At 35.8% G+C, this 23,129-nt stretch overlaps 14 protein-coding genes across 14 annotated transcripts; 6 read left to right on the top strand and 8 right to left on the bottom strand. All coding sequences in view use genetic code 12, as the record gives it.

Annotated features, from left to right (window-relative positions):
* Nucleotides 1–435: 435 nt before the first annotated feature.
* LEU42 (Leu42p) lies at nucleotides 436–2,163 on the top strand (the record flags this gene model as incomplete). The annotated part of the gene is made up of 1 exon (XM_049408804.1): nucleotides 436–2,163. One exon carries the CDS (start codon nucleotides 436–438, stop codon nucleotides 2,161–2,163), a length of 1,728 nt encoding a protein of 575 aa, XP_049261885.1.
* A 657-nt stretch (nucleotides 2,164–2,820) lies between these two features.
* On the top strand, nucleotides 2,821–3,109 carry J8A68_004804 (uncharacterized protein; the record flags this gene model as incomplete). Its single annotated transcript, XM_049408803.1, has 2 exons — nucleotides 2,821–2,823; nucleotides 2,891–3,109. 2 exons carry the CDS (start codon nucleotides 2,821–2,823, stop codon nucleotides 3,107–3,109), a joined length of 222 nt encoding a protein of 73 aa, XP_049261884.1.
* Nucleotides 3,110–3,180: 71 nt separating this feature from the next.
* Nucleotides 3,181–6,222, bottom strand: INP51 (phosphoinositide 5-phosphatase; the record flags this gene model as incomplete). Its single annotated transcript, XM_049408802.1, has 1 exon — nucleotides 3,181–6,222. One exon carries the CDS (start codon nucleotides 6,220–6,222, stop codon nucleotides 3,181–3,183), a length of 3,042 nt encoding a protein of 1,013 aa, XP_049261883.1.
* Nucleotides 6,223–6,459: 237 nt separating this feature from the next.
* Nucleotides 6,460–7,182, bottom strand: J8A68_004802 (uncharacterized protein; the record flags this gene model as incomplete). The annotated part of the gene is made up of 1 exon (XM_049408801.1): nucleotides 6,460–7,182. One exon carries the CDS (start codon nucleotides 7,180–7,182, stop codon nucleotides 6,460–6,462), a length of 723 nt encoding a protein of 240 aa, XP_049261882.1.
* Nucleotides 7,183–7,418: 236 nt separating this feature from the next.
* Nucleotides 7,419–8,930, top strand: J8A68_004801 (uncharacterized protein; the record flags this gene model as incomplete). The annotated part of the gene is made up of 1 exon (XM_049408799.1): nucleotides 7,419–8,930. The coding sequence occupies one exon, from the start codon at nucleotides 7,419–7,421 to the stop codon at nucleotides 8,928–8,930; it is 1,512 nt and encodes a 503-aa protein (XP_049261881.1).
* Nucleotides 8,931–9,095: 165 nt separating this feature from the next.
* On the bottom strand, nucleotides 9,096–11,246 carry SUP35 (translation termination factor GTPase eRF3; the record flags this gene model as incomplete). The annotated part of the gene is made up of 1 exon (XM_049408798.1): nucleotides 9,096–11,246. The coding sequence occupies one exon, from the start codon at nucleotides 11,244–11,246 to the stop codon at nucleotides 9,096–9,098; it is 2,151 nt and encodes a 716-aa protein (XP_049261880.1).
* A 318-nt stretch (nucleotides 11,247–11,564) lies between these two features.
* On the top strand, nucleotides 11,565–12,935 carry J8A68_004799 (uncharacterized protein; the record flags this gene model as incomplete). The annotated part of the gene is made up of 1 exon (XM_049408797.1): nucleotides 11,565–12,935. One exon carries the CDS (start codon nucleotides 11,565–11,567, stop codon nucleotides 12,933–12,935), a length of 1,371 nt encoding a protein of 456 aa, XP_049261879.1.
* Nucleotides 12,936–13,020: 85 nt separating this feature from the next.
* Nucleotides 13,021–14,043, bottom strand: YEA4 (Yea4p; the record flags this gene model as incomplete). The annotated part of the gene is made up of 1 exon (XM_049408796.1): nucleotides 13,021–14,043. One exon carries the CDS (start codon nucleotides 14,041–14,043, stop codon nucleotides 13,021–13,023), a length of 1,023 nt encoding a protein of 340 aa, XP_049261878.1.
* A 388-nt stretch (nucleotides 14,044–14,431) lies between these two features.
* Nucleotides 14,432–16,531, top strand: J8A68_004797 (uncharacterized protein; the record flags this gene model as incomplete). Its single annotated transcript, XM_049408795.1, has 1 exon — nucleotides 14,432–16,531. The coding sequence occupies one exon, from the start codon at nucleotides 14,432–14,434 to the stop codon at nucleotides 16,529–16,531; it is 2,100 nt and encodes a 699-aa protein (XP_049261877.1).
* A 110-nt stretch (nucleotides 16,532–16,641) lies between these two features.
* Nucleotides 16,642–17,073, bottom strand: J8A68_004796 (uncharacterized protein; the record flags this gene model as incomplete). Its single annotated transcript, XM_049408794.1, has 1 exon — nucleotides 16,642–17,073. The coding sequence occupies one exon, from the start codon at nucleotides 17,071–17,073 to the stop codon at nucleotides 16,642–16,644; it is 432 nt and encodes a 143-aa protein (XP_049261876.1).
* Nucleotides 17,074–17,246: 173 nt separating this feature from the next.
* On the top strand, nucleotides 17,247–18,143 carry J8A68_004795 (iron-sulfur cluster assembly protein; the record flags this gene model as incomplete). Its single annotated transcript, XM_049408793.1, has 1 exon — nucleotides 17,247–18,143. One exon carries the CDS (start codon nucleotides 17,247–17,249, stop codon nucleotides 18,141–18,143), a length of 897 nt encoding a protein of 298 aa, XP_049261875.1.
* A 47-nt stretch (nucleotides 18,144–18,190) lies between these two features.
* On the bottom strand, nucleotides 18,191–18,838 carry J8A68_004794 (uncharacterized protein; the record flags this gene model as incomplete). The annotated part of the gene is made up of 1 exon (XM_049408792.1): nucleotides 18,191–18,838. The coding sequence occupies one exon, from the start codon at nucleotides 18,836–18,838 to the stop codon at nucleotides 18,191–18,193; it is 648 nt and encodes a 215-aa protein (XP_049261874.1).
* A 523-nt stretch (nucleotides 18,839–19,361) lies between these two features.
* J8A68_004793 (uncharacterized protein) lies at nucleotides 19,362–19,901 on the bottom strand (the record flags this gene model as incomplete). The annotated part of the gene is made up of 1 exon (XM_049408791.1): nucleotides 19,362–19,901. The coding sequence occupies one exon, from the start codon at nucleotides 19,899–19,901 to the stop codon at nucleotides 19,362–19,364; it is 540 nt and encodes a 179-aa protein (XP_049261873.1).
* A 315-nt stretch (nucleotides 19,902–20,216) lies between these two features.
* PMI1 (mannose-6-phosphate isomerase) lies at nucleotides 20,217–21,536 on the bottom strand (the record flags this gene model as incomplete). Its single annotated transcript, XM_049408790.1, has 1 exon — nucleotides 20,217–21,536. The coding sequence occupies one exon, from the start codon at nucleotides 21,534–21,536 to the stop codon at nucleotides 20,217–20,219; it is 1,320 nt and encodes a 439-aa protein (XP_049261872.1).
* Nucleotides 21,537–23,129: the final 1,593 nt, after the last annotated feature.

Below are 23,129 nucleotides of genomic sequence, written 5' to 3'. Positions count from 1 at the left end.
GTGTGTAGCCTATTGCGCTCCGTTAGACCGTAGAAAACTACTTGCTCTTCTATCGCTTGAGGAAACTGATCTAAGCCGAAGAATTGATTCCGCCGGTAACCGTGTTTTATTCTGTGTAACGTTCTTTTATAATTACATAATTTATTCTTTAATATACCCGTCAGGCACTAAAAGTGGTGAGATTTTATTTTTTTAATTGTTTGTGCGTTTCCGGAGCCTAAAGCGGGATGGGCATAGCCAAAAATTTCATTGTGATTACGTAATCTATGGAGAAAATCAAATTTTCAGGAGCTACGGAGTTTTTCAAATTAATTACTCATTTTGTTGAGTTTGAATTAGTCATTTTCTTATTTAAATACCTGGAATCCTCTCAAGTGATTTATCTTTTTAAATTTTTCAAATATTTCATAATATTTAATAAAGAGAACTATCGCCATGCCTATGTTACAAGACCCTTCTGTTAAGTACAGAAAGTTCCCTGATATCAACTTACCCAACCGTCAATGGCCATCTCGTTCATTGGATAAACCTCCAAGATGGTTATCTACCGATTTAAGAGATGGAAACCAGTCCTTACCAGATCCAATGTCAGTCGCTGAAAAGAAAGAATATTTTAAAAAATTAGTCGCAATCGGATTCAAAGAAATTGAGGTCGCTTTCCCCCTGGCTTCACAAACTGATTTTGATTTCACTCGCTTTGCAGTGGAAACTGCCCCAGCCGACGTTGCTGTTCAAGTCCTTTCTCCATGTCGTGAAGAATTAATCATTAGAACAATTGAATCCTTAAAGGGTGCCAAGAAGGCTATTGTACACATATATCTCGCCACATCAGATTGTTTCCGTAATGTTGTCTTCGGCCTTTCGAAACAACAGTCAAAGGAATTAGCTGTCAAATGCACAAAGTTGGTTAGAAAGTTAACCAAAGATGACCCTAGTCAAGCAGGAACTGAATGGGATTTTGAATTTTCTCCTGAAACTTTCTCCGATACCGATTTAGATTACGCCGTGGAAGTTTGTGAAGCTGTCAAAGAAGCCTGGGAACCAAGTGAATCAAAACCAATAATTTTCAATTTACCCGCAACTGTTGAAATGGCGACTCCAAATGTATATGCTGATCAAATTGAATATTTTGCCACTCATATCACCAACCGTGACACTGTATGTATTTCATTACATCCCCACAATGATCGTGGTTGTAGTGTTGCTGCTGCCGAATTGGGTCAATTAGCAGGTGCGGATAGAGTGGAAGGTTGTTTATTCGGAAATGGTGAACGTACAGGTAACGTTGACTTGGTCACTTTGGCGCTCAATTTGTATACTCAGGGTATTTCTCCAAAGCTTGATTTCTCCGATATAAATTCTGTGATTGATGTTGTGGAAAGATGTAATAAGATTCCTGTACACGCAAGAGCGCCTTATGGCGGGTCGCTTGTCGTTTGTGCCTTCAGCGGTTCACATCAAGATGCAATTAAGAAAGGATTTGCTGCTCACCAGCAAAAGAAAGAAAAATCTGGTGGAAAAGAAGTTCATTGGCAATTACCCTACTTACCTTTGGATCCAGAGGATATTGGAAGAACTTATGAAGCCATTATTAGGGTTAATTCTCAGTCTGGAAAGGGTGGTTCGGCTTGGGTTATTTTACGTAACTTAGAATTGGATTTACCAAGAGGGTTGCAGATTGCCTTTTCTAAAGTTGTCCAAGATCGTGCGGAGGTTAAAGGTCAAGAATTAACGAATGAAGAATTATGTGAGTTGTTTAAACAAGAATACTTTATCGACTATGAAGATTCTCCACCTCAAGATCAATACTACAAATTGGTGGACTATTCTATTTCAACGCCTAGCAAGGGCCAGAAAGAGATTCAGGCCGAATTGGAAGTGAACGGCAAGATCGTGAAGATTAGTGGACAAGGTAACGGTCAGCTTTCCGCTTTCAACAATGCAATTGCTAAATATTTGAACATTGAAATCGAAATTAAACATTATCACGAACACTCCCTTGGAGACGACTCCAATTCTCGTGCTGCAACATATATCGAAGTCTTATTAAAGAACAACAACATTGCAAGATGGGGTGTTGGTATTCATGAAGATGTTTCGCAAGCTTCGTTCTTATCTTTAGTTTCAGTTTTGAACGGCTTACAAAGAAACCAAAGCATTTAAGGCTCTTATTTATTATTTAACAAATACTTTTAAAGCAAGTTTATATAGTCTGTTTTGTGTATATTTGAACAAAAATTTAACAGTAGTATGCCTATGAATTTGTTTACTAGCATGTTTTTCGAATATGGGTGGGTCTGGGCTTAAGTGGAGCCCAGGCGTAGTAGTGGAGGAATTTTCGAACTAGTTTAATAATAGCCACCACATTTGAATATAAAATCTCCAATAAAGAAGCATAGGTTTACCAGGATTTTGAAGGGCCCTAAGTGATCGAAATATATGGAATATCAGCACTGAAATTTCGTCTAACAGATTAACTATGGGGAAGATTTGTACTTGAGAGAAATATGGTCTTTATAAGTTGCAGAAGAATACCAGAATGTGGGTGGTGGCTAAACTTTGACAGAATTACTGCAAAATATTCACATAAATTTCTGCGTATCTTCATAAACTTTGAGCCCCTCTTAAGGACATGAAATATCTTCCTAAACGTGGTGTTACACCATATACAAACTCTCCAGGATACTTTCTATTTAGATGGGGAGACTACATACCTAAACATGTTTGGTCAATTTGCTTTGTAAATACATACAAATTTCGACTGTTTTTTTGTCGGGCCAGGTGCCGTGGGTGCCGCTATTCACCCAATTGTCGCGACCAATGGTACGACACTTCAACAAACGGTAAAAAAAAATAAAAGAATGAACCAAAAAAACCATAAATCTACTAGAGATTAAGAAGTACCACACTCGTCGTCATGGAACAAAAGAGTCAAGCTAATATTGCAGATACATATAAGCAGCTCAACGAAGCAGAGAAGCAAGCAACAAACTTAGAGAAAATGTTGGATGAATTCGAAGCTAAGCTTGAAGCTATTCTTCAAGAAGCAGAACATATCAATGATCCACCAGCAGAGGATGCAGCAAAGGTCAACGGTAAAGGTAACTAAGATCCATAACTTTCCTTGTCTATATAGTTCCAGGATTTTCAAAGAAAGAGGATAAACTCTATGCAAAATAATTACTTATCACGCAACATTCTTAATAATTGACTTTTTGAAACGAATTCTGGTTCGTTGGTTTCTTCAAATGGATTCTGTGGGCACTTGGGATTAAATACCAAATAATCACCGTCGGTTGGTAGTACATGAAGTTCAGGTATAATCACCTTAGCTGCTTTGCCACCTTCCAACCACCATTTCAGCTTGTCAGAACTAGGTGCTGGTAGATTCCCGCTTTCCTCGTCATCTTCGAAAAGATACGTGACGTTGGAAGTAAGGATATTATTTATACCACCATACTTCTTTTTATAATTCTCATATAGTTCATTTGATAGCATTTCTTTAACAGATTGATTAATTAGCTTAACGGTAGCAGAAAACATCGCGAATACTGGGCGATGGTCAGAAAATATCAACTCTTCATCACAATAGTAAACTAATGGTTTGATAATATTCTTCCTTGACTGATATAGAATTCTATCGGTCCATGCAGGGATTCGCTGTTTCTCACCAGTATCATATTCCTTCGTCCCATTATCGAATTTATATGTGGGAGGGAATTGGATTTCCATTTCATCAAAGAATGGAAAAGTTGCACCATTTGCCATTTGTTTATTTAGTTGGTCAAATTCGAACAATTTATAAAATGCTTTTTGATGAATCAAAGGTCTCACTTGTTCATTAGGTAAACCGATACGATAATTGAAATCTCCTAACCAAATGACCGCATCATGATCTTTAATTCTTCTATTCTTGGAAAATTGTATTCCCTTTGCTAGAGTTTTGTAATTCTGATGTCTTTCTTCAACATTGCTTAACCCAGCAGCCAAATGAGATGAAACAAAGCAAAACGTATTATCAGCAAATTTGAAACTAACAGACACACCTCCCTTATTGGCAGCAACACCTCCTAACCCCGTCTTTTTGAATGAGCATTCTACATTTGAAATATGCTTTAGTTTGTCTTCCTTCACATACAATAGCAATGCTAGTCCACCCAATTGACCGCTCCACATAACTATATAACGACAATTTTCAGGATTCTTATCCGAGAGGCATTTCAATATTTTTCGTTCCCAAAGTGATTTATTTCGGAAATCAACATTCATCATTTGACCAGGATTCAATTCCACAATCTCTTGCAACCCAATCAATACCAAATCATAGCTCTGGCCCATTGGATACTTCTTTGGGAATAACCAGCCTTCAATGTCACCATCATATATTGATCCATTAACGTTAAATGTGGATGAGAAAATCGATATGTCCAAATAGGAAGTATATTCTTGTGTATATCTATTCAACTCGCGTGAAACGTAATCATGAATTGGATTGTGTAAACTTAAATTGATTTGATCTTGTAGCCTCCCCAACAACTTTAATATTGCAGTTTCCTTAGGTTTCGTATCAACAACGCTGCTGAGGTATTTTTTAGTAATATGGGATTTCATCGATGACGTGGTTGATCTGGCGCTTGAAGCTTGTAATTTGTCACTATTGGATATAAAATTGACGGTTAATTTAGAAATATATTCTTCGCTTTCACTCCATAACTGAGCATGTTTGCTGTAGACGTCACGGTCAAGACTTATGCCCATGTCACGAAATGCCAATTCAATAACTTCTTGACAGATCACTTTGGAGAGGAAATTTGCTTTACTTAAGCTGTCAAACGAATTTACGCGGAAGACTCCTAGTTGTTTGCCAATAAATGTTCCTTCTGATTGATCGTAAAACAAGGCCCCAAAGTTGATAATTGAATTAGATAACAATGAAATTATATCATACGGATTTTGGCCCGAATATCCTATTTTTTTCATGCGAGATGTTGTTATAGGGACGTGGGTGTATAGTAATTTATAATTAAATTCATCATTGTCATATAAATCTTCGCTTCTACTTTTATTGAAGTATTGGATTTGGTCGATATATGCAGAGCTCAAGATTCCCTTGTGGGACTTGGGATCTTCTGAGAGTGTATTCAATATATGAACATCTCCAAACTGCGAAGCCAAGTCATCAAAATGTCTAGTGAACGCATGTTGCGAAGCCTCAAATGATCTCGGGAATATGATTCGTTTTCCATTTTTAGCTGTTATTATACTCTTTTTGGTGAATGTACTTTCAGTTTCCCAATATATAGGTACATTCCCGCTTATAACAATATATGACAAACAAAATCTTTCAGTGTAAATGATGATTTCTGTTTCAACGTAATTTGAGACATATCCATTGCCATCACAGCCCCAATCCCCGAACAAGGGCCCCTCCTTCGCGCATGCTTGTTTTGATATAAGTGTCATCAATGCTTCTTCTTCTCCAATAGTTGTATTGACTGATTTGGCATACCCTCGGGCAATAATAATGAAAAACCCATTGGAGTCAATCTGTCGTTGCTCAAATTGAGAGAGTCTATTTCGAAATTCCATCAACTCTGACATCATAAATCCATTCCACTGAAATCTTTTAAAATAATGAGAATCAGCAATCAACTTGAACTCTGGATTATTGAAACCTGACGATACACCACGTTCTTGGATATTTGAAGTTACATCGAATTCGTGGGAATAAAAGAAGGCCCCACTTGACAATAGCTTTCTTACTGATCCAGCAGGATACTCGGAACCAGAACGTTCGCGATCTTGTCCATTATCATCATTGTCACCTATTAGATAATCAAATTCATCATTATTTAGACAATAAAATTCAGCTCCTGTTATTCTATAGATCTTTTCATTTATTGTAGGAGAAGCCACGAGTTCTTCATTTGTTATAAATCCAAGGTAAATTCCCCCTTTTACATTCAACAATCCTAAAAACCCCAGTAATTTAGATCTCCGGGGTGTAATATCACGGCAAGCTGTAAGGTCGAGATATTCCTTTTCTATAAACTCAACTACCACCTTATTACTATTACTATTGGTTTTGTTCTTATTGTGTGCGGATATTCGTTTCTTGAAACCTTTATCTTTATACTTTGGAAATGGATGTCGAATGATTAATGCATATGAATTGGACGTAATTATGAACGTTCTTGGCCTTTCATTTAAGTATAGTCTCATAACGATTAGAAGTGCTGTTATTAAGAGCTGGTGGATTAATTTATTTATGCTGTATTTTTTTTTTTGGAGGAGAATCATTCCTACTCGATTTTCTTAGTGCGAACATACATACAATTACATACCCTAAACTCGATTTAAAACTATAAGCAATTTATAAACTATAAACTAAAAATCAAGTTAAAGAATTGAAAAGATAAAAAGAGCATCCATTGGGTGGATGACTATCTGAAAATAGAATCAAGCCACCTTTTTTGTCTTAGTTTGTTTTAAATGACCTTCCGGAATCCAATTGACATCATAACTAGAACCACTTGGGGTACCACGACCAGAGGATACACCACTTGATGGAGACGCAGCTTTTCTTGCTTGAACAGGAGCAGTACCGCGAATATACTTCTTTCCCCAGATTTCATAACCAAGATACAATGCTCCAGCAGCTGAAGCAATTAAGATCAATTCAACAAGAATCAATCTTGGATCAAAAAGTGAAACAGGAGCATCAGCAACTGTAACCAATTGACCACGAACAGGGAGAACTTTGACAACGTCTTCGTGAGCAAAGAAAACAAAAGGAACCAATTCATAGTTTCCAGGAATTAAATTCACTCCGATAGTTTGCTCGAATCCAGAACTTTCACCCGAGGCAATAGCAAGTGGGCCGACTTTACCAGTAGTCAAATTAGTGATAATCTCACCAGTGATTGGGTTCTTGAATTGACCTGTGACACCAATAATATTGACTTCGGATTTTTCGTTATTTTGAACTTCATAAGCAATGGTTACGGTATCACCATTGAACCAATTGGCAACGTCAGAAGCACCGATTTCAGGTGATTCTCTAATTTGGAAATCAACGACAATATCAACAGGATGTTCTTCAGTCATTTCATAAGCTACAGCTGGACGAATTGCTGCAGTAGCAATCACAGCCAATGTGGAAAAGATAGTTGAAAACTTCATTTGGTTGGTGTTAATTGAATCTCACAGAGGGTATGTTTCCTTGTTGATATAATTGAAATGAAAATTGTCCAAAGGAGCCAAAAAAAAAAAAATGAACAACTCAGATCCTTTGTTGAAAGTGCGGCGAAAAAATTTGACACTATAATGTCACGTGATCCCATATGACTTCATTTTTTTTCCAATTTGTTTTGTAAGAAGATATCTTCCCTAGATAGAAGGTAGGCAGTAGATCAACTATGATATTGAGGAAGATCATCAATGCTCGAAATAAGAGCATTGTAAGATATTATCTGAATGTTTTCCCCGACATCGCTTCACAAGAAAATGGTTATGAAACAGCTAAGAACATCTCAGAGGTTGAGCTGCAGAGGTACAAACGAAGGCTCGATGAATTGGAAAGCAATAGAGAGACAGCTAAAAGTTATCTAAAGCATCATAAGAAGGTTCTAGAAATAGCTAATAGTCGTGACAATCTAACTTCATTACTTAAGCGAACAAGCAATCATCGATCCTTACTGAACCCGGTATTATTGTCATCACATGAAGAACTAGTAGATACCTGCGGTGGGAGCCTCTCTTATGCTGAACCAGAAATCAAAAGTACAATCATGCTAGTGTGTCATTCATTACTTGAAGCGCTCTTGGTGGAACATAGATTGCATGCAGAAGATTTTTCCAGATTTGAATCCTTGGTCAATCAAGTAAAGAAGTCTGATTGGTTTAATTCTTTGCCTGAATATAGGGTCAATTTTACTTATTACAAATCGGGTCAATACTTGAACTATTGGGAGTCAGATGTGACTCCAAGTACTGCTAATTATGATTATATTCGGTTCAACCTGGAGAGAAAAGATTCGACTGAGTATATTGACAAGTTTGAATTAGCATTTAAAAGGTTTGAAAATCATAATAGGTTTGAAAATCATAATGCTGATGCCGTCCTTGTTTTGGAAATAGTTGGAATATTACTCACCTGCAACACATACACCCCTACTCCCCAGATTTGGAGTAATTTACTTTCACAATTCCATAAGTTCGATCTATTGAACTACGAATCATTAGTATATCTCTCATTGCCGCAATATAAACACCAACCTACCGTCCTAGCTTCTTCCGATTCGGTAACTGCCCCATTAATGGCTGATCATTTTATTCATCTCGTCCATTCAGATCCAAATATTCTAGCAAGTCTCTGTGAATATCAAGTCCCCAGAGCGGATCGACGGATGCTAGTTGAGCTTCTCATGTTTCTTCAACTAGATAAATTAGTTGATCAAATCCGAAATATCCGGTTTCCTTTGCTTATGAAATCGAAATCAAACATCCTGGCTGAGGAACTCCCACCAAGTATAAAGCTTGAAAAGAAATTAAGTATAACAAGAGAATGCATGTATACCATAATGAAGGCATGTCTTTCGCTCCGAATGTTTGATTACATTGATATTTTATTTAATAAAATTGTCATGCATTCTAGTGACAATAATACCATCGAATTAAATCCTTCCGAGAATCATGATATCAATGAAGTCTTCATTGATGAAGAATTATTCATGATATTATTTGATCAAAGTGTTCAGACTCGAGATTTGGGAAGGGTTATGTGGATTCTACAGTTCTTGGATGAATACATTGTTACAAAGAGTCCACTGGAAGATTTCAGAAAGGCAATTCTTGACTTTTTGAAAGAATTTGAAATAGAAGGGAGGGTGGCTCGCTATCAACAGATATTTGAATCCTCTTGTAAATAAACATGTAAATAGTCAAAATAGAAGAATCCATGCAAAGTTCGGTAACGATTAACTACAGTTTCTACACAACTTTATAATATGACAAAATTATATTCGTTTCATCATCTAAATACAAAAGCTAAAAAGAAATACTAACTGGAAAAACTGACGAAGTGCTGTAGCTTCTTACAATAATTTAGTGATCTTACCAATTGCAATGGTGGTACCTTGATCTCTTAAAGTGAATCTACCCAATTGAGGATAATCGTGGTAAGTTTCGGCACAAACTAGTTCATTCACTTCCAAGACAGCGATGATCTTCATACCCTTCTTGGCAAATGCAGGCGGTTTCTTTGATTTTCTATTTGTCCCCTTTTCCAATTTATGTTTCAATTCAACAAACTTGACTTCTTCGATGGCTGTATGCAAGTGCATGACACAAGAGAACCCGTTTGATAAAATGGATTTCAATTCGACAATAGCAATCTGAGCTTCAAACTTGGTCACAGTTTTAACTGGGAACTTTGGAGAAGTCAAAACGTAACCCGGCTGTAAGTCTTCTTCTTCAACCCCCTTTAATCTTAATCTAACTTGTTCACCACAGTATGCACTTTCACATTCTTGTTCTGTTTCGTTGTAGACGGTCAAAACTTCAACATTAGTCTTATTAGGCATTAATAATAAATGTCCACCTTTCTTGATATGTCCAGATTCAATCTTACCTTCAACAACAGTACCCATATCCTTCATCTTACCAGAAACTGGCATCATAAATGGACCATTGATCTTACGATTGACAGTTTCCATGTTGTCCAAATATTCTAATAATGCAGGACCAGTGTACCATGGACATACGTCGCCAACTCTATCCTTCAAACCAGCACCAGTATATCCCGAGACTGGCATAGCAACAATGTCATCTTTGTTGTATCCAATACCTTTCAAGAAAGTGGCTAATTTAGTGGTACATTCATTATAACGTTCTTCAGACCAGTTGACAGTTGGGTCATCCATCTTGTTGACAACAATGACGATCTTGTTAACACCTTGAGTCTTTGCCAATAATGCATGTTCTCTAGTTTGACCACCTTTTTCAAAACCGGTTTCATATTCACCCTTTCTAGCAGAGATGACTAAAATACCAACATCAGCTTGAGAAGCACCACCAATCATTTCTGAGACATACATCTTGTGTCCTGGGGCATCCAAAATGGTATATCTTCTCTTTTCAGTTTCGAAATAAGCTTTACCAACTTCAATAGTCTTACCATCACTTCTTTCTTCCTTATTAGTATCCATAACCCATGATAAATACCAACCTTGTCTACCAGCATCTTTTGCTTCACGTTCATACTTATCAACAGTACGTTTATCAACAGAACCAGTTAAGTAAAGAATATTACCTCCCATGGTGGACTTACCAGCATCGACATGACCCATAAAAATAATGGAAACATGATCTTTACCCCCAAACATATCCTTAACGACTTCTTCATCAACTTCATCTTCTTGTTCACGTGCAAGTGAGTCAGAAGATTGGAGAACAGCAGGGCTGCCTTCCTTCACTGAAGGAGTTGCTGAAATACGTACCGATGAAGGAGTTGCAGCTGGAGCTGGAGAAGCAACCGGCTCCGGAGTGGACACTGGAGCAGCTTCTGTCTTTTGTTCGACGGCAGGGGTTTGTGGGGCTGCTTCCTTTTTTTCTTGTTTGGCTGGCTCTGGAGCAGGTGATGCTTCTTCCTTAGGAGTTTCCTCCTTTGGTGCTTCCTTCTTGGTTGCATTTGCCAATTTGATTCCTGAGGATGGGGCCAATTTGAGAGTTCTTTTTGGTTTATTCAAGGATGATTGTTGCGATGCCTTTTGCTTTTCAAAGTCAGCTAATGACATTCCTTGTGGTTGCTGTTGTTGTTGAGGTTGTTGCTGTTGCTGGTCATATTGTTGATAGCCACCTCTGTTGCTGTATTGTTGGTAGCCGCCTCTATTGTTATATTGTTGATATCCCCCTCTAGTGTTTTGTTGATAGCCACCTCTAGTGTTTTGTTGATAACCTCCTCCTCCGTTATAATTCTGCTGGTAACCACCTTGCTGATATTGATTATAGTTTTGTTGGTACCCACCTTGTTGGTATTGATTATAGTTTGGTTGATATCCGCCTTGTTGGTATTGATTGTAGGATTGTTGGAATCCACCTTGAGGAACGAATGCTTGTGCATTGTTTGGATTATAGTAGTTTTGTTGTTGTTGTTGTTGTTGTTGGGATTGATCTGGCTGATTCCCAATAGACGCCTGTTCGAAGTCTTGAGCCAATTTGTCTTGATTATATGGTTGGTCAGACATTATGTTTAGGTGTAATTGACGATGGGTGATGTGAAGTTTTCAGAAATACACTTGAAAATTTTTTTTCTTATTTCTTTGACTTTTTTTTTTTAATTTTAATTTCGGTTTTTTTGACAACAGGAAAAATTATGCGAAGACCACCATCAATTCCGGTAAGATCACGTGGTATAACACACCGTAAGTGCACAATACAATAATTTTTCCGAGAAAAAATGTGACACAAAAAAACGGAATTTCACCCTTGATCTACACCCTAAATTTCTGACAACTGATACACTCTTTTATAGGGGGGATCTTACTCTAAAACTATTATAAGCAATGCCAATCTTCGGTGAACATCGCTGCACTTCGATTACAATTAAAATCAATCAATTGGCGGAACCCAATAGAAATGATGAAGTTGATGATTCAATTGAACTTTACTTATCTGATCTACTTGATTTAATTCAAATCCAACCTTCTGGTGGAGCGTCAGAAGCTGCTAGAGCAATTCGTAAGAAAATTAAATATGGGGAATCAATAAATGAGCAAATGAGAGCATTGAAGATTTTAGAATTATTAATATTGAATTCCGGTCCTAAGATTGGACCTGTCATTGCCCGAGACGATAAGTTACTAGATGTATTGAAGGGTGTTATTACTGGCAATGGTAAGACTGGTTCTGGAGTACCATACGACCCTAAAGTACAGAAAGTTGTCAGACAGATGGCACTTGGATGGAAGGGCGAATTGGCTGACATGGAAGGATATAAATACATGCAATCATTATATAAATGGGTTCCTCGCAATAAAGGTCATAGGAGAGATCAATCACGAGGTGACTATAGCGAACATAATGACAGTGAACAAAACGATGAGAACCAACCGCACGCATTTGACGATTCTTATCAGGAGAATCTTAGATCTCCAGAAAGATCGAGCCCAAGGTCTCCACCACCCCCTCGCCCTCGTACGCCAACTCGTTCTCGTTTAAATAAGAACCCATCGAGTGGAACTTCAGATGACAAGAGCAAAAAGAAAAAAAAGAAGAAGAAGTCGGGAACCAAATATGCAGATGAGGAGTTCGAAATTCCTCAGATCAATTATAAAGTGGAAGCTCCTAAAATTAGAGAACTTATTGCAAGTTGTTACACCCATTCAACCACTTTGAGCAACCAATTATTGCAATTGCCATCTGGTACATCACCATTAGATGATGACAAGATTCTTTCTGAATTTCAGAAATGTAAGAAAATTAGACGTAAGGTTTTGAATTATTTGCAATTTGTGGGTGCCGGTCAGGCAAGTGCAAAATCATCAGAAGTTGCGGCTTTAGATGAAGAGTTTTTAGGTAGTTTAATTAGTGCCAACGAGCAATTGGTTGAGGTGTTTCAAAAATTCAATTTTAAAGCGGGATACACACAAGCCAATCCTGCACCAAACTATGATGAAGAATCTGACAGTGGCGAGAGTTATTATACCGAATCAGACGAAGAGGAAGAAGAAGAAGAAGAAGAAGAAATTGAGCAAAGATTAAATGATGTTCGGATTGGTAAGAAGTCACCACCACCACCTCGTCCTCATAAACCCATGGCACTTAATCAAGCCTTTACCAAGAATTCCGCCAAAAATTCTGATACTCAGTCAATTGAAGGAGATCCATTTGGAGATACAAATGCCCTTGCCGGAAACCGTTCTTTTTATGATTAGGCGAATTGTCTCGTTTACTTCTAGCTCATAGAGTTTTTCTCTGGTGGGTTATATGTATTAAGTCTTTTATTTAGTCTAAGTATTATTATTCATTCTTTTTCTTAATCTTCCTCTTAATACTACTTATGCTATAATATGCGACTCCACCAAACACGGCAATTGTTCCAATTATAGTCTGTTTGGAAAAGTCATTGTCATACCATAGTATACTAATAATTAAACTGATAAACTTTCTTACCAACAATACAATGCTTACAGTTAATGCACTAGTTCTTCCAGCTAACATATTCACCCCTTTTATGCACATGAATTGGGTGAAAACATTTATAATTAAATTCACGAGTTGTTTTGATAATATCAATCCAGGGAATAATTGAATTGTCTGATTCTTATCATATAAGATTATTAAAAATTCCTGGTAAATAGTCTTTGAAACAACAAGAAATAATGGCAATGATAATAGATGACTATAAAATAAACCTTCCTGCCATTGATTTCCATACGCTTGATATAAATCTTCATTATAAAGTCCCATGAATGCTCCTAAAATACAAGCAACGAATAACATTGCTATTCCTAATATAAAGTTGGCATCTACTTCTAAGGAGATTTCTGATCCTTCCTTCTTGGCACCTTGGGGGATAGTCGCTAAAATTGTCCCTAAACTTATTATAATGGACGACATAATTTGATGATAATTATAAGTCTTTCCTCCGAAAAGGTAACCTACAATCATTGTTACAACGGTACCACTAGATCTAAAAACAATATGTAATGGAATACTAATATTGTATTTCCATACCAAATTGTTCAATAGAGAATTAATAAAATATAATGTTACTGGTATAATCCATTTCCATATTGGAATCTTTGAATGTTTTAAATATAATCTTTTCCAATTGGAATTCTTAAAATCTGAATTTGGAAAATATGATAAAATTGTTACCACTAAGAATTGACCAAATGTTATTGTTGATCCTAAAGAATATGACAGTTGATTATTAGTTATTAAATTCTCTAGAACAAATACATTAGCGCAACAACCACCAAATACTTGATAACAAATTGTTATCCAATCTGATATAGAAATATATGCAAATCCTTCCATTTTGTTCTAAACTTGCTTTAACTTTAAAACTTCTTCTTCCTTTTCCCTTAATTAATTAAAATACTTAAGCTCCCCCCGGGAGATCAACCTTTTTTTGCTTCAGATGGTACGACAATTAGAACGAAAGAAAGTAATTAGTTTAATCCCCTTGTTTCCTTAATTTATTTTTTCTCATTATTCTTTTCTCTTCTTCCCCTTACTTGTGAAAAAAAAAAAAGATTATATAATCGCTTAAACTTGTAAAGCTAATAATACAAGTAAATTCATGTTAAAGTAAATCTCATTATCAATCGACTTCCATATTTCCCATTATTCATTTAAAATTATTACTAGCTTCCATTGAAATATTAATTAAATTTATTAATTGAAGTATTTTTTCAAAATTGACATGAATCCAACAAGAGCCTCCAATGACCCAAACCCCAATAGCCAGGTAAGACGACCTACAACTGCTGCCAAATATAAAAAATTCCAACCAAATTTCACCGATTCAAATCCACCATTACCTCCTATTGAAGCATTTCAACTAGATACTGTATTAAAGAATGTCTTACAATCAGAATCTCAACAAGTAGTTGATAATCTACTAAATGTCACTACCAATTATCAGAATGATTTAAGATTGGGAATAAAACATAACCTATCGGTTGAACAAAGAATCCAATTTAAGAACATAGAAGTAGCTAAGTTGGCGAATTCATTAAGCAAAACCATTAAACATCGACGAAAAAGATTGAAAAAAGCGGTGTACAATTCAAGAAATGACACTGTTGATTCAAATATGATAGATTCGGAAGTTAATCGACTTTTGAAATGTACAATCACCGCTGGTAGTAAGATTAATAATTTAATAGACAGATTATCTACTATAGACAAGAAGTTGCACGCAGATGGTGATCGCTTATCCACCAGAAATAACACAAAAATGTCAATATACCCCAACGTTTACAAGCTTCTTCAACTAAAACAATCAGAACCATCGGGAGTTTCTGTCAGCACGTCTAATGAAGATCAACTTGATGGAATCAATGAGGATTACTTTGACAATGTCGAAGTAAATTTCCCTATAAATGGTATAGACAACTCTCCAAACCCGGAAAGGTTACCCACACCCCCTATCAATGGCAGGGCCCCAATACCAATCAACTTGGATAAAACAAATATGACGGAGCATTTACCTCACACTCCTGATCTGTTCTCCGAGAATGTAACTGAAAATGAAACCGAGAGTTTTTCAGGCATTGACCGAGAACTGGAAATACTGCCGAAGCAACAAACAGAAGATGACGTAGCCACAAGGGAAGAGCAAAGCGGACCAGCGACAGCAACAACAAGGGAAGAAGAAGAAGAGGAAATGGATCCCGAATCATTCGAAACATTTATGTCGGATAGCATTTCACAATATAGAAAATTACAATCACAAAAGCATCGAATCCAACAATCATTCGATGCCATATATGACGATAAAGAGTCGAATATCCCAATTAAAGAAAGAAGCAACCCCTTGAATTTGCTTTATTCCCAATTGCTTTCAAATCCAAAATACCGAGATTCTGCTCCATTTCGAGATTCCAGTTGGCCATTCTCGAATATATTGACTATGAAATCGCAAGCCACCATTAAACTGACGTTGCAGACATCTCATTTCAAAAAGCTACGAATCAATGGGGCTCCAATAACGTCCGAAAGTTTCAGGAATGCCAGTAAAAGTAAATGTGCTTGTAAAACCGACCTGGAACATGAGGAGCATGAACATTCCGCGGCACGGAAAATTATTGCTGAGTCATTATTAGAGAATTTGCGATTGAGTAGTGACGATGATTCTGTTTGGAATTCATCTGGGTTAAACACCGAGGATGATGAACATGATGATGAGCATGATGAAGATTCAGTTGATTTGGATCAAATATTAGGTTCAGATTCTTCTGAATCAGATTCATCAAATGATGATGAATTGGGTCATACTAATAAGAATATATTGAATACTAATCAATATTATTCAAATTTGAAATCAAACTTACAACAGAAGAAAAAGAAGATACTTTTGAAAAAGAGAAAACTCAATGGTAATCATCATAAATCAGCTAGAATAAGTCATCCAAAGGATTTTTCTCCCACTCCAAAGCATAAACCATCACATCATATTTTAAAACCAAAAAGATCGATTTTGAAAAGTAAACAGTCCTTCAAGTTTTCAAAAGAAAACTCTCCTTATAGAAAAGCAGGAATGGTAACTGATAAATTTGATGAGAAAGTATCCAATGAAAGATGTGCCCTTTCGGCAGTCAATAATGCATTTTCATCAAAGATCAATAATGAAGTTTCGGATTTCAATGTTCAAGGTACCATATTACCCATAGACGATCCGGAGGTTGAAGATTATAGTGCTGATCTATCTGAAGGTGAGAATCCTATTGATGATCAAAGTGATCGTCATAGTGTACACAGTACAAGATCGATTTCGATATTAAAAACGTATATTCTGTAACAAAAGTATTAAATTAATTTCGAATTAAAAAGAAAATAGACCCATTTAACCTTATGTAAGTCATAAAATGTAGTTTGCCATGCGCTAACTTGTTGATTCTCAAATTTCTCTTAAAATAGCCAGACCCAGAAAAACCATAAAAATACAATTAAAAATACCAATAACCACATACGCCATGTTATACCTGCTTTTTTACTCATATCTATCATATTATTATAAGTATTTTTCAAAGTAACTTTACCTCTTTCAAAATTATTAGTTATGTCTTCATTTAGTTTTACCGATTTATTAATTTCAACACCCATTTTTACACCTAAATTCTTTAGCATCGCCACTTTTTGTCCTATAGTATCCATTTCATCTTCATTTTGAGATTCTAATGTCAGCATCATTGATTCTTGATGTTTTGCTGATGGTTGAGGTGTTGGGTCATATGGAGAGGCTGTCCTATGAGGCACTCTTCTAATTCCTTGTGGGGTTGTGAATAGTTGGGTTCTTAAATCTCGTTGCAGCGAATCCATAGCAGAATATCTTGAACTCATTGTGATTTGAAAAACTAGTTGATTGGGTGTTCTTTTGGTGTAGTTGTATTTGAAGGGATAATATATTAAGATTTCTTTTTCTTAAACATTTTTGACGCAGGGCTAGAATTATAAATAGAATAAAAAATAGAATATGAAATTTAATTGATTAGTAAAAGAGCCAACCATTAGAAATGAATGAAAATGATTTGAATATTCAACAAAAGCAGGATGTTCCCAAATCGCTTGAAAACGTCAAACATATTATCCTAATCCTATCAGGGAAAGGAGGTGTTGGTAAATCATCAGTCACCACCCAAACTGCACTAACATTGACTAACAAAGGATTCAATGTTGGAGTTTTAGATATTGACTTAACAGGACCTTCATTACCTCGAATGTTTGGTGTTGAAAAGAAACAAGTTCATCAATCTACGCAAGGCTGGATTCCTGTTTCTGTATACAATAATCAATCTGATGCTAATAGAGGTACTTTGTCATTAATGTCATTAGGTTTCTTACTTGGTAATAGAGGGAATTCCGTCGTATGGAGAGGTCCTAAAAAGACTGCAATGATAAGACAATTCTTGAAGGATGTAGTATGGGGTGATAAGAATAAGCGATTAGATTATTTATTGATTGATACACCACCAGGAACATCCGATGAACATATCGCAATTGCAGAAGAATTACGATGGTCTCAACCTTTGGATGGGGCAATTATTGTGACTACACCACAACTGGTTGCAACTGCAGATGTTCGGAAAGAAATTAACTTTTGTAAGAAGGTTAATTTTGATATCTTGGGAATAGTGGAAAACATGTCAGGATTCATATGTCCACATTGTTCTGAATGTACAAATATATTTCTGAGTGGTGGAGGGAAATTATTAAGTGAAAAATTGGATTTACCATTTCTAGGGAATGTACCTATTGATCCTCATTTTGTAGAATTGATAGAAATGCAAGATAATGAAGATGTACAAGGAAAGAAGAAATTAATCGAGTTGTATGATGATTGCGAATTAAAACCAATAATGAACGATATCATAGACAAAATACTAGAAAGAAACCTACCTTCAAGAATATAAGATAAACACTATGTTACAATTAATAGAAACTCTATAAAAAACAATATTTAATTAATACCATTTGCCTTTTTCCATTTTTGAATCCTTCTTTTAAGATCACCGGCAGTTTGTTGATAAATGTTTAATTTCTTATCCCATTTCATCTTTTCATAATCATCTCCGTATTTTTCATATAAACTCTTTAACCAGTCACTTTCTCGTTGAGAAAGATGTCTTTCTTTCTTAATTTGACTATTCTTTTGAGCATATTCTTCCAATTGTTTAATCACAGAAGTGTTTTCAACTTCAGCATCTTGGTCTTTCCTAATCACTTTCATAGTCCCATGAATAACTTTTATAACTTCATTTGTTTCAGGATCTCTAATTATTCTAGCTTCACCTTCAGGAATCTTGGCCGGATCATCAGTTTGTTCAATATCAGACACACTAGGAATCTTATTATTGTCTTCATTCTCACGTCTAGCTTTTATTTCTGTCAAACTTTCTACTTTCTTTTCTACACCACCAGCTAAGCTCCCTAACTTTGCTCTTAATCCTAAACGTTTATAATTTTGTTGTAAAGTTAAAGATTTATCCCAATTCGCAGCAATGATAGGATTTGAATGAATATTGATGTTTCGTTGTTTATCTTTCACTCTTCTTGTGTTTTTCCTCACAGAGGAACGAGCCATCTTTCTCTTTCTTACAGAAGTCATCTTGGATATTTACTTGCTATTATTTGGTTTCGTTTTAGGTCCTTGATTTGAAATTAATCTGATATTGGTACTGATATATTTTTTTTTTTAAAAGAGAAGAGAGAGATGAGGCCGAAAAGAAAGTTGGGCTACCATGTATTTCTTTTTTTGAAATCACGTGATCGCTTATCTAAATTCCAGCTGACACTTGTNGAAAGTTGGGCTACCATGTATTTCTTTTTTTGAAATCACGTGATCGCTTATCTAAATTCCAGCTGACACTTGTTCTGTTTGGAGGAGTAATTGAACAGCTCAGTCATACAAATGAGAGAACTACTCGGGTATACAGACTTAGTAAGAGCTTCCGGCGATCTAAATATGCCTACATTTGACAAACTATAGATAGATATATAAACTGAATTATCTTACTTACAGTGAGCACGTTGCCAAGGTAGGGTATAAAATAAGTTGCAAAACTTCACACAAAACAGGTAGTAGCCTTACCAACATACTGCCACTTGAAATAGCCTAACAAGAGCATGATCTAATCTTCTTTGGCAGGCGCAGGTGCTTCACCTCCTTCGTTTGTTTCATCTTCATTCTTAGCACCACCTCTGGAACTTTCACCTCTACCTCTACCGCCTCGACCTCTACCTCTACCACCTCTACCTCTACCGCCTCGACCTCTACCTCTACCACCTCGACCTCCTCCTCTCTGTCTAAATCCTGGTAAATTAGTCCTCTTTGTTGTAACTCTTAATTCCCTACCTCTAAATGTTTTCCCATTCAATTGTTCGATGGCTTGTTGTACACTTTCAGATTTTTCAAATTCAACATAGGCATACCCTTTGGGTAATCCCGTGAATCTATCAAATAAGATTGTAACACGTTCAATTATTCCTACTTCATGAAAAAATTCTTCAATTTGTTCCGGGGTGGATTGAAAATCGACATTACCGACATAGATTGAACGAGAATCAATCTCTTCTTGTTTTGCCAAACGTTCGGCTCTTTCTTCTTCAGTTTCAGGAACTCTTTTTGGTTTTTCTTCCACTGGGGCTTGATCTTTTTCGGTGTCGGACATTGTCAACAAAAGGTGTTATTTCTAAAAGGGGGGGGTGGGGGGTTAATGAGGGTATTAGTGGAGTTCGACAATTCAATTACAAGAGGGATTATCTTCTTCAATTGATTCAAGGATAGAAAAGAATGTAATTCAATTAATATATCAAAAGAAATCCTTTAACAAATTTGAAAATTCTTTGTTGGTGTTTTGGATTTAATTTAATCCAAAAAAAAGATTATTGGTCAGTGAGTTTTTCGTATTTCTTGGTAGTTAAGAATTGAAACTTTCTATAAAAAATCATTATCTTATATCTGTATTTACTTCTGTTTTACCGGATTATGCTTCTACAAACGCTCTATATGTAGTGAATTCTTGATCTTGAGATTCAGAAACTAATTCAATTTCCACTCCAGGTGCGACAAAATATACGAAACCAGTTTGAACCTTTTGAAGAGATGATTCATCACCTTTAATTTGAATTGATCCAGAACCACTGGTTGCAATTATAATAGATGGACCTTGGAAACCATCAAAAGTTTGTTTTTGACCGACTTGCTTATCAAAAATGGTTTGTAAAACAGAAAATTCTGCAATTGGTGGGTCATAAAGAACAGATTTTTCAGCATCACCTCTAGATCTTGAGAATTCTTGTAATGGCATCTTTTGTTTTTCAACTGAATCATAAGAATATGTTAACATTTCTACTAAGTTCTTAACATCCTTAAATTTAGGGGTAAACCCTGCTCTTACAACATTGTCAGATGCAGCCATACATTCAATAATATCACCACTGATATAAGCATGAGGATCTTTAGCTTGTAAGAACATGGCTTCACCTTTATTGAGGGCCACGTGATTCAACAAAAGACAACCACAGAATAAACCAATATCATTTGGGAATTGCTTATTTAATCTTTGAATTAATTCAGGTAATCTAGAATCAATACTCTTGAACAATTCTGGGTTCAGCTCGGTTCTTTTGACCAATTCTTGTGCTTTCTTATTAATAATAGATTCTTCAGTATTCATTAATTTACCAAAGATTTTTTGCAATAGTTTTCTATTATTTATATCTTCATTAGAACCTAATTCTGCATTAGGTTTTATTCCTTGAGAAAATTCTTGTACCAAGTCTTCCCCAATGATTTCATTCAATTCTGGAATAGTTTGTAATGTGGTTGACAATTGATCTAAAGGTTTGAAACCACAGAAACCTTCGAAATCTGTAACAGCAATTGCCATTTCTGGTTTATGATTATCATCTGGATAATTCTTTGGATCGCTTGCATGTAACTGTGCTCCTAATTGTTTATCAGGGTGAGCTTGGATAGATAAAACCTTTTCAATGGATAAAACTTTAAAAAGGAATGGTAATTCCTTTGAAGAACCAAATTTATCAATAATTGACTTCGATAAGTAATGTTCAGGATTAGAAGTTACTAAATCACGAAGAGTTTTCTTACCTGGTAAATCAACAGCTATTGAAGGAACTGAAGGATGAGTACCCATCCATAATTCGGCATATGGTTTAGATTCATCAATCTTTACTGAAGGGTCCGAGCTTGCTGCGAATTGTGCAACAGCTGACGTTGAGCCAATTTTCCCCCAATCGTAGTTTTGATATCCACAATTAATTCTAAACAATTTTTCAGACATTTTGTATTTAGTTTTGCTTTTTCTCTAATGAATAAATGAATTGAATAAATGAAATAAATTCAAGTGGAGGGGGGGAGATGGAAAAGGAGGTTAATTAAATAATCTCGGAGATTTTCTTAAACAGCAATGTAACCGAAAAAGTGAAATTTGATGAGATAAAATAAAATATTTTTTTTCCTGTATTTAAATTAATTACAACAACAACAACAATAGGACACGTACACCACGCAACACGCGTTATTTTTAACAACAAAGAACACCCACTACAAACAATTACTATCAATTCAATTTCAAGTTTTGGGGAAGCAAATTACAAAGGTGGAACTCGCGTTATGTCCTATCTAATAATTAATTAAATTGTTCTGTAGAAACACTGTAGATAATGAATGGAGTGGCCCACGTTGAAATATGTCCCCTGAGTACTTCAAACGTCACTCTAAAATTTATACATCCACATCATGCAAGCAATCAGGTACAAAATACCGACTTAAGCATCTATCTAAAAGTGGTATTGACAAAAGATTGACAATTTTAAGGGTCCACTTGAAAGTTAGTAACGTTTCTGCGAAAATTTTATGATTTTTTTTGCAACCATTCTGAATAAAATTGAAGGCAGGGGCTCAGATAATATTATGAAATAGAAATAAGACTTTAGCATGTAACTGAATGAAGAAATATACATACGAAGGACTACATTAGTGAACTAATCAGTAGCTTGGCTTAGTCTATTTGTGTAAACAGATAAAGTTTGTAAATTCCCAAGTAAAGAGAATTGCAAAATTCATTCTTCATCATTTTGGAAGGAGTACATATTTCTTAGCTAAGCATTTGAGGTCTTTGTTTAACTTTAGTACTTGTATACAATTTCCTTCGTTGAAACCATTCTCTAACTCTTGTACTGAGGAAAGTGGTACACGTGATATTTGTCGCAAATATTGCGACACTCTCTACGACAAGTGTGAATATTTCTTTTTTATGGCGGATTCTGTTCATCTTTCCGTCAGGCGCTACCAGAAAAGATTTACAACCATGTTCTATTCCAAACCTGCCCCAGTCCAAAATGGACCAACTAAGGTCGATTGTCACGGAAACTCCAGAAAACTCTCTAAATGGGAAAAACGACAAAGATTTCCCTTATTGTAATTTTGGGTGTGGAAGGATCTGTTGCAGTAAAAATACTGGAAAAGATTGGTCCTAGAATCGATTTTATTTTGAAGTAAAACACGATCAAATATAAGAATGTCAACGTTTCAATCATAGTTTTATTGTCAATTTGGAATAATTCAATCTTGGTCAAAATCTAACAGGTTTTGGCATAGTTCATTTGTTGATATCCAGGACATGGGTCGAACATTAGATCTTAAAATAACAAAAAAAAAAGACAATTTTGCGGTGCAAGATCTAACTAACTGTGCCAAATGGCCGCAAACTGCTTCAAAAAATCTTACCGAGTTGGGCGGTCGCATCACGGCACGTGCAAATCATGTGACATAATGCACGTGATATAAATAGTACAAAACCGGATGCACGTGAAAGTCACGCTAAAGTCATGTGAATTTTGTCATGTGATCATAATCTAATTTGACGTCAAAT

The sequence above is a fragment of the Hemisphaericaspora subhashii genome (assembly GCF_019202705.1).
Source record: "Hemisphaericaspora subhashii strain CBS 10753 chromosome Unknown scaffold34, whole genome shotgun sequence".
NCBI lineage: Eukaryota > Fungi > Ascomycota > Pichiomycetes > Serinales > Debaryomycetaceae > Hemisphaericaspora > Hemisphaericaspora subhashii.
This window is presented reverse-complemented; position numbering and strand designations above follow the sequence as displayed.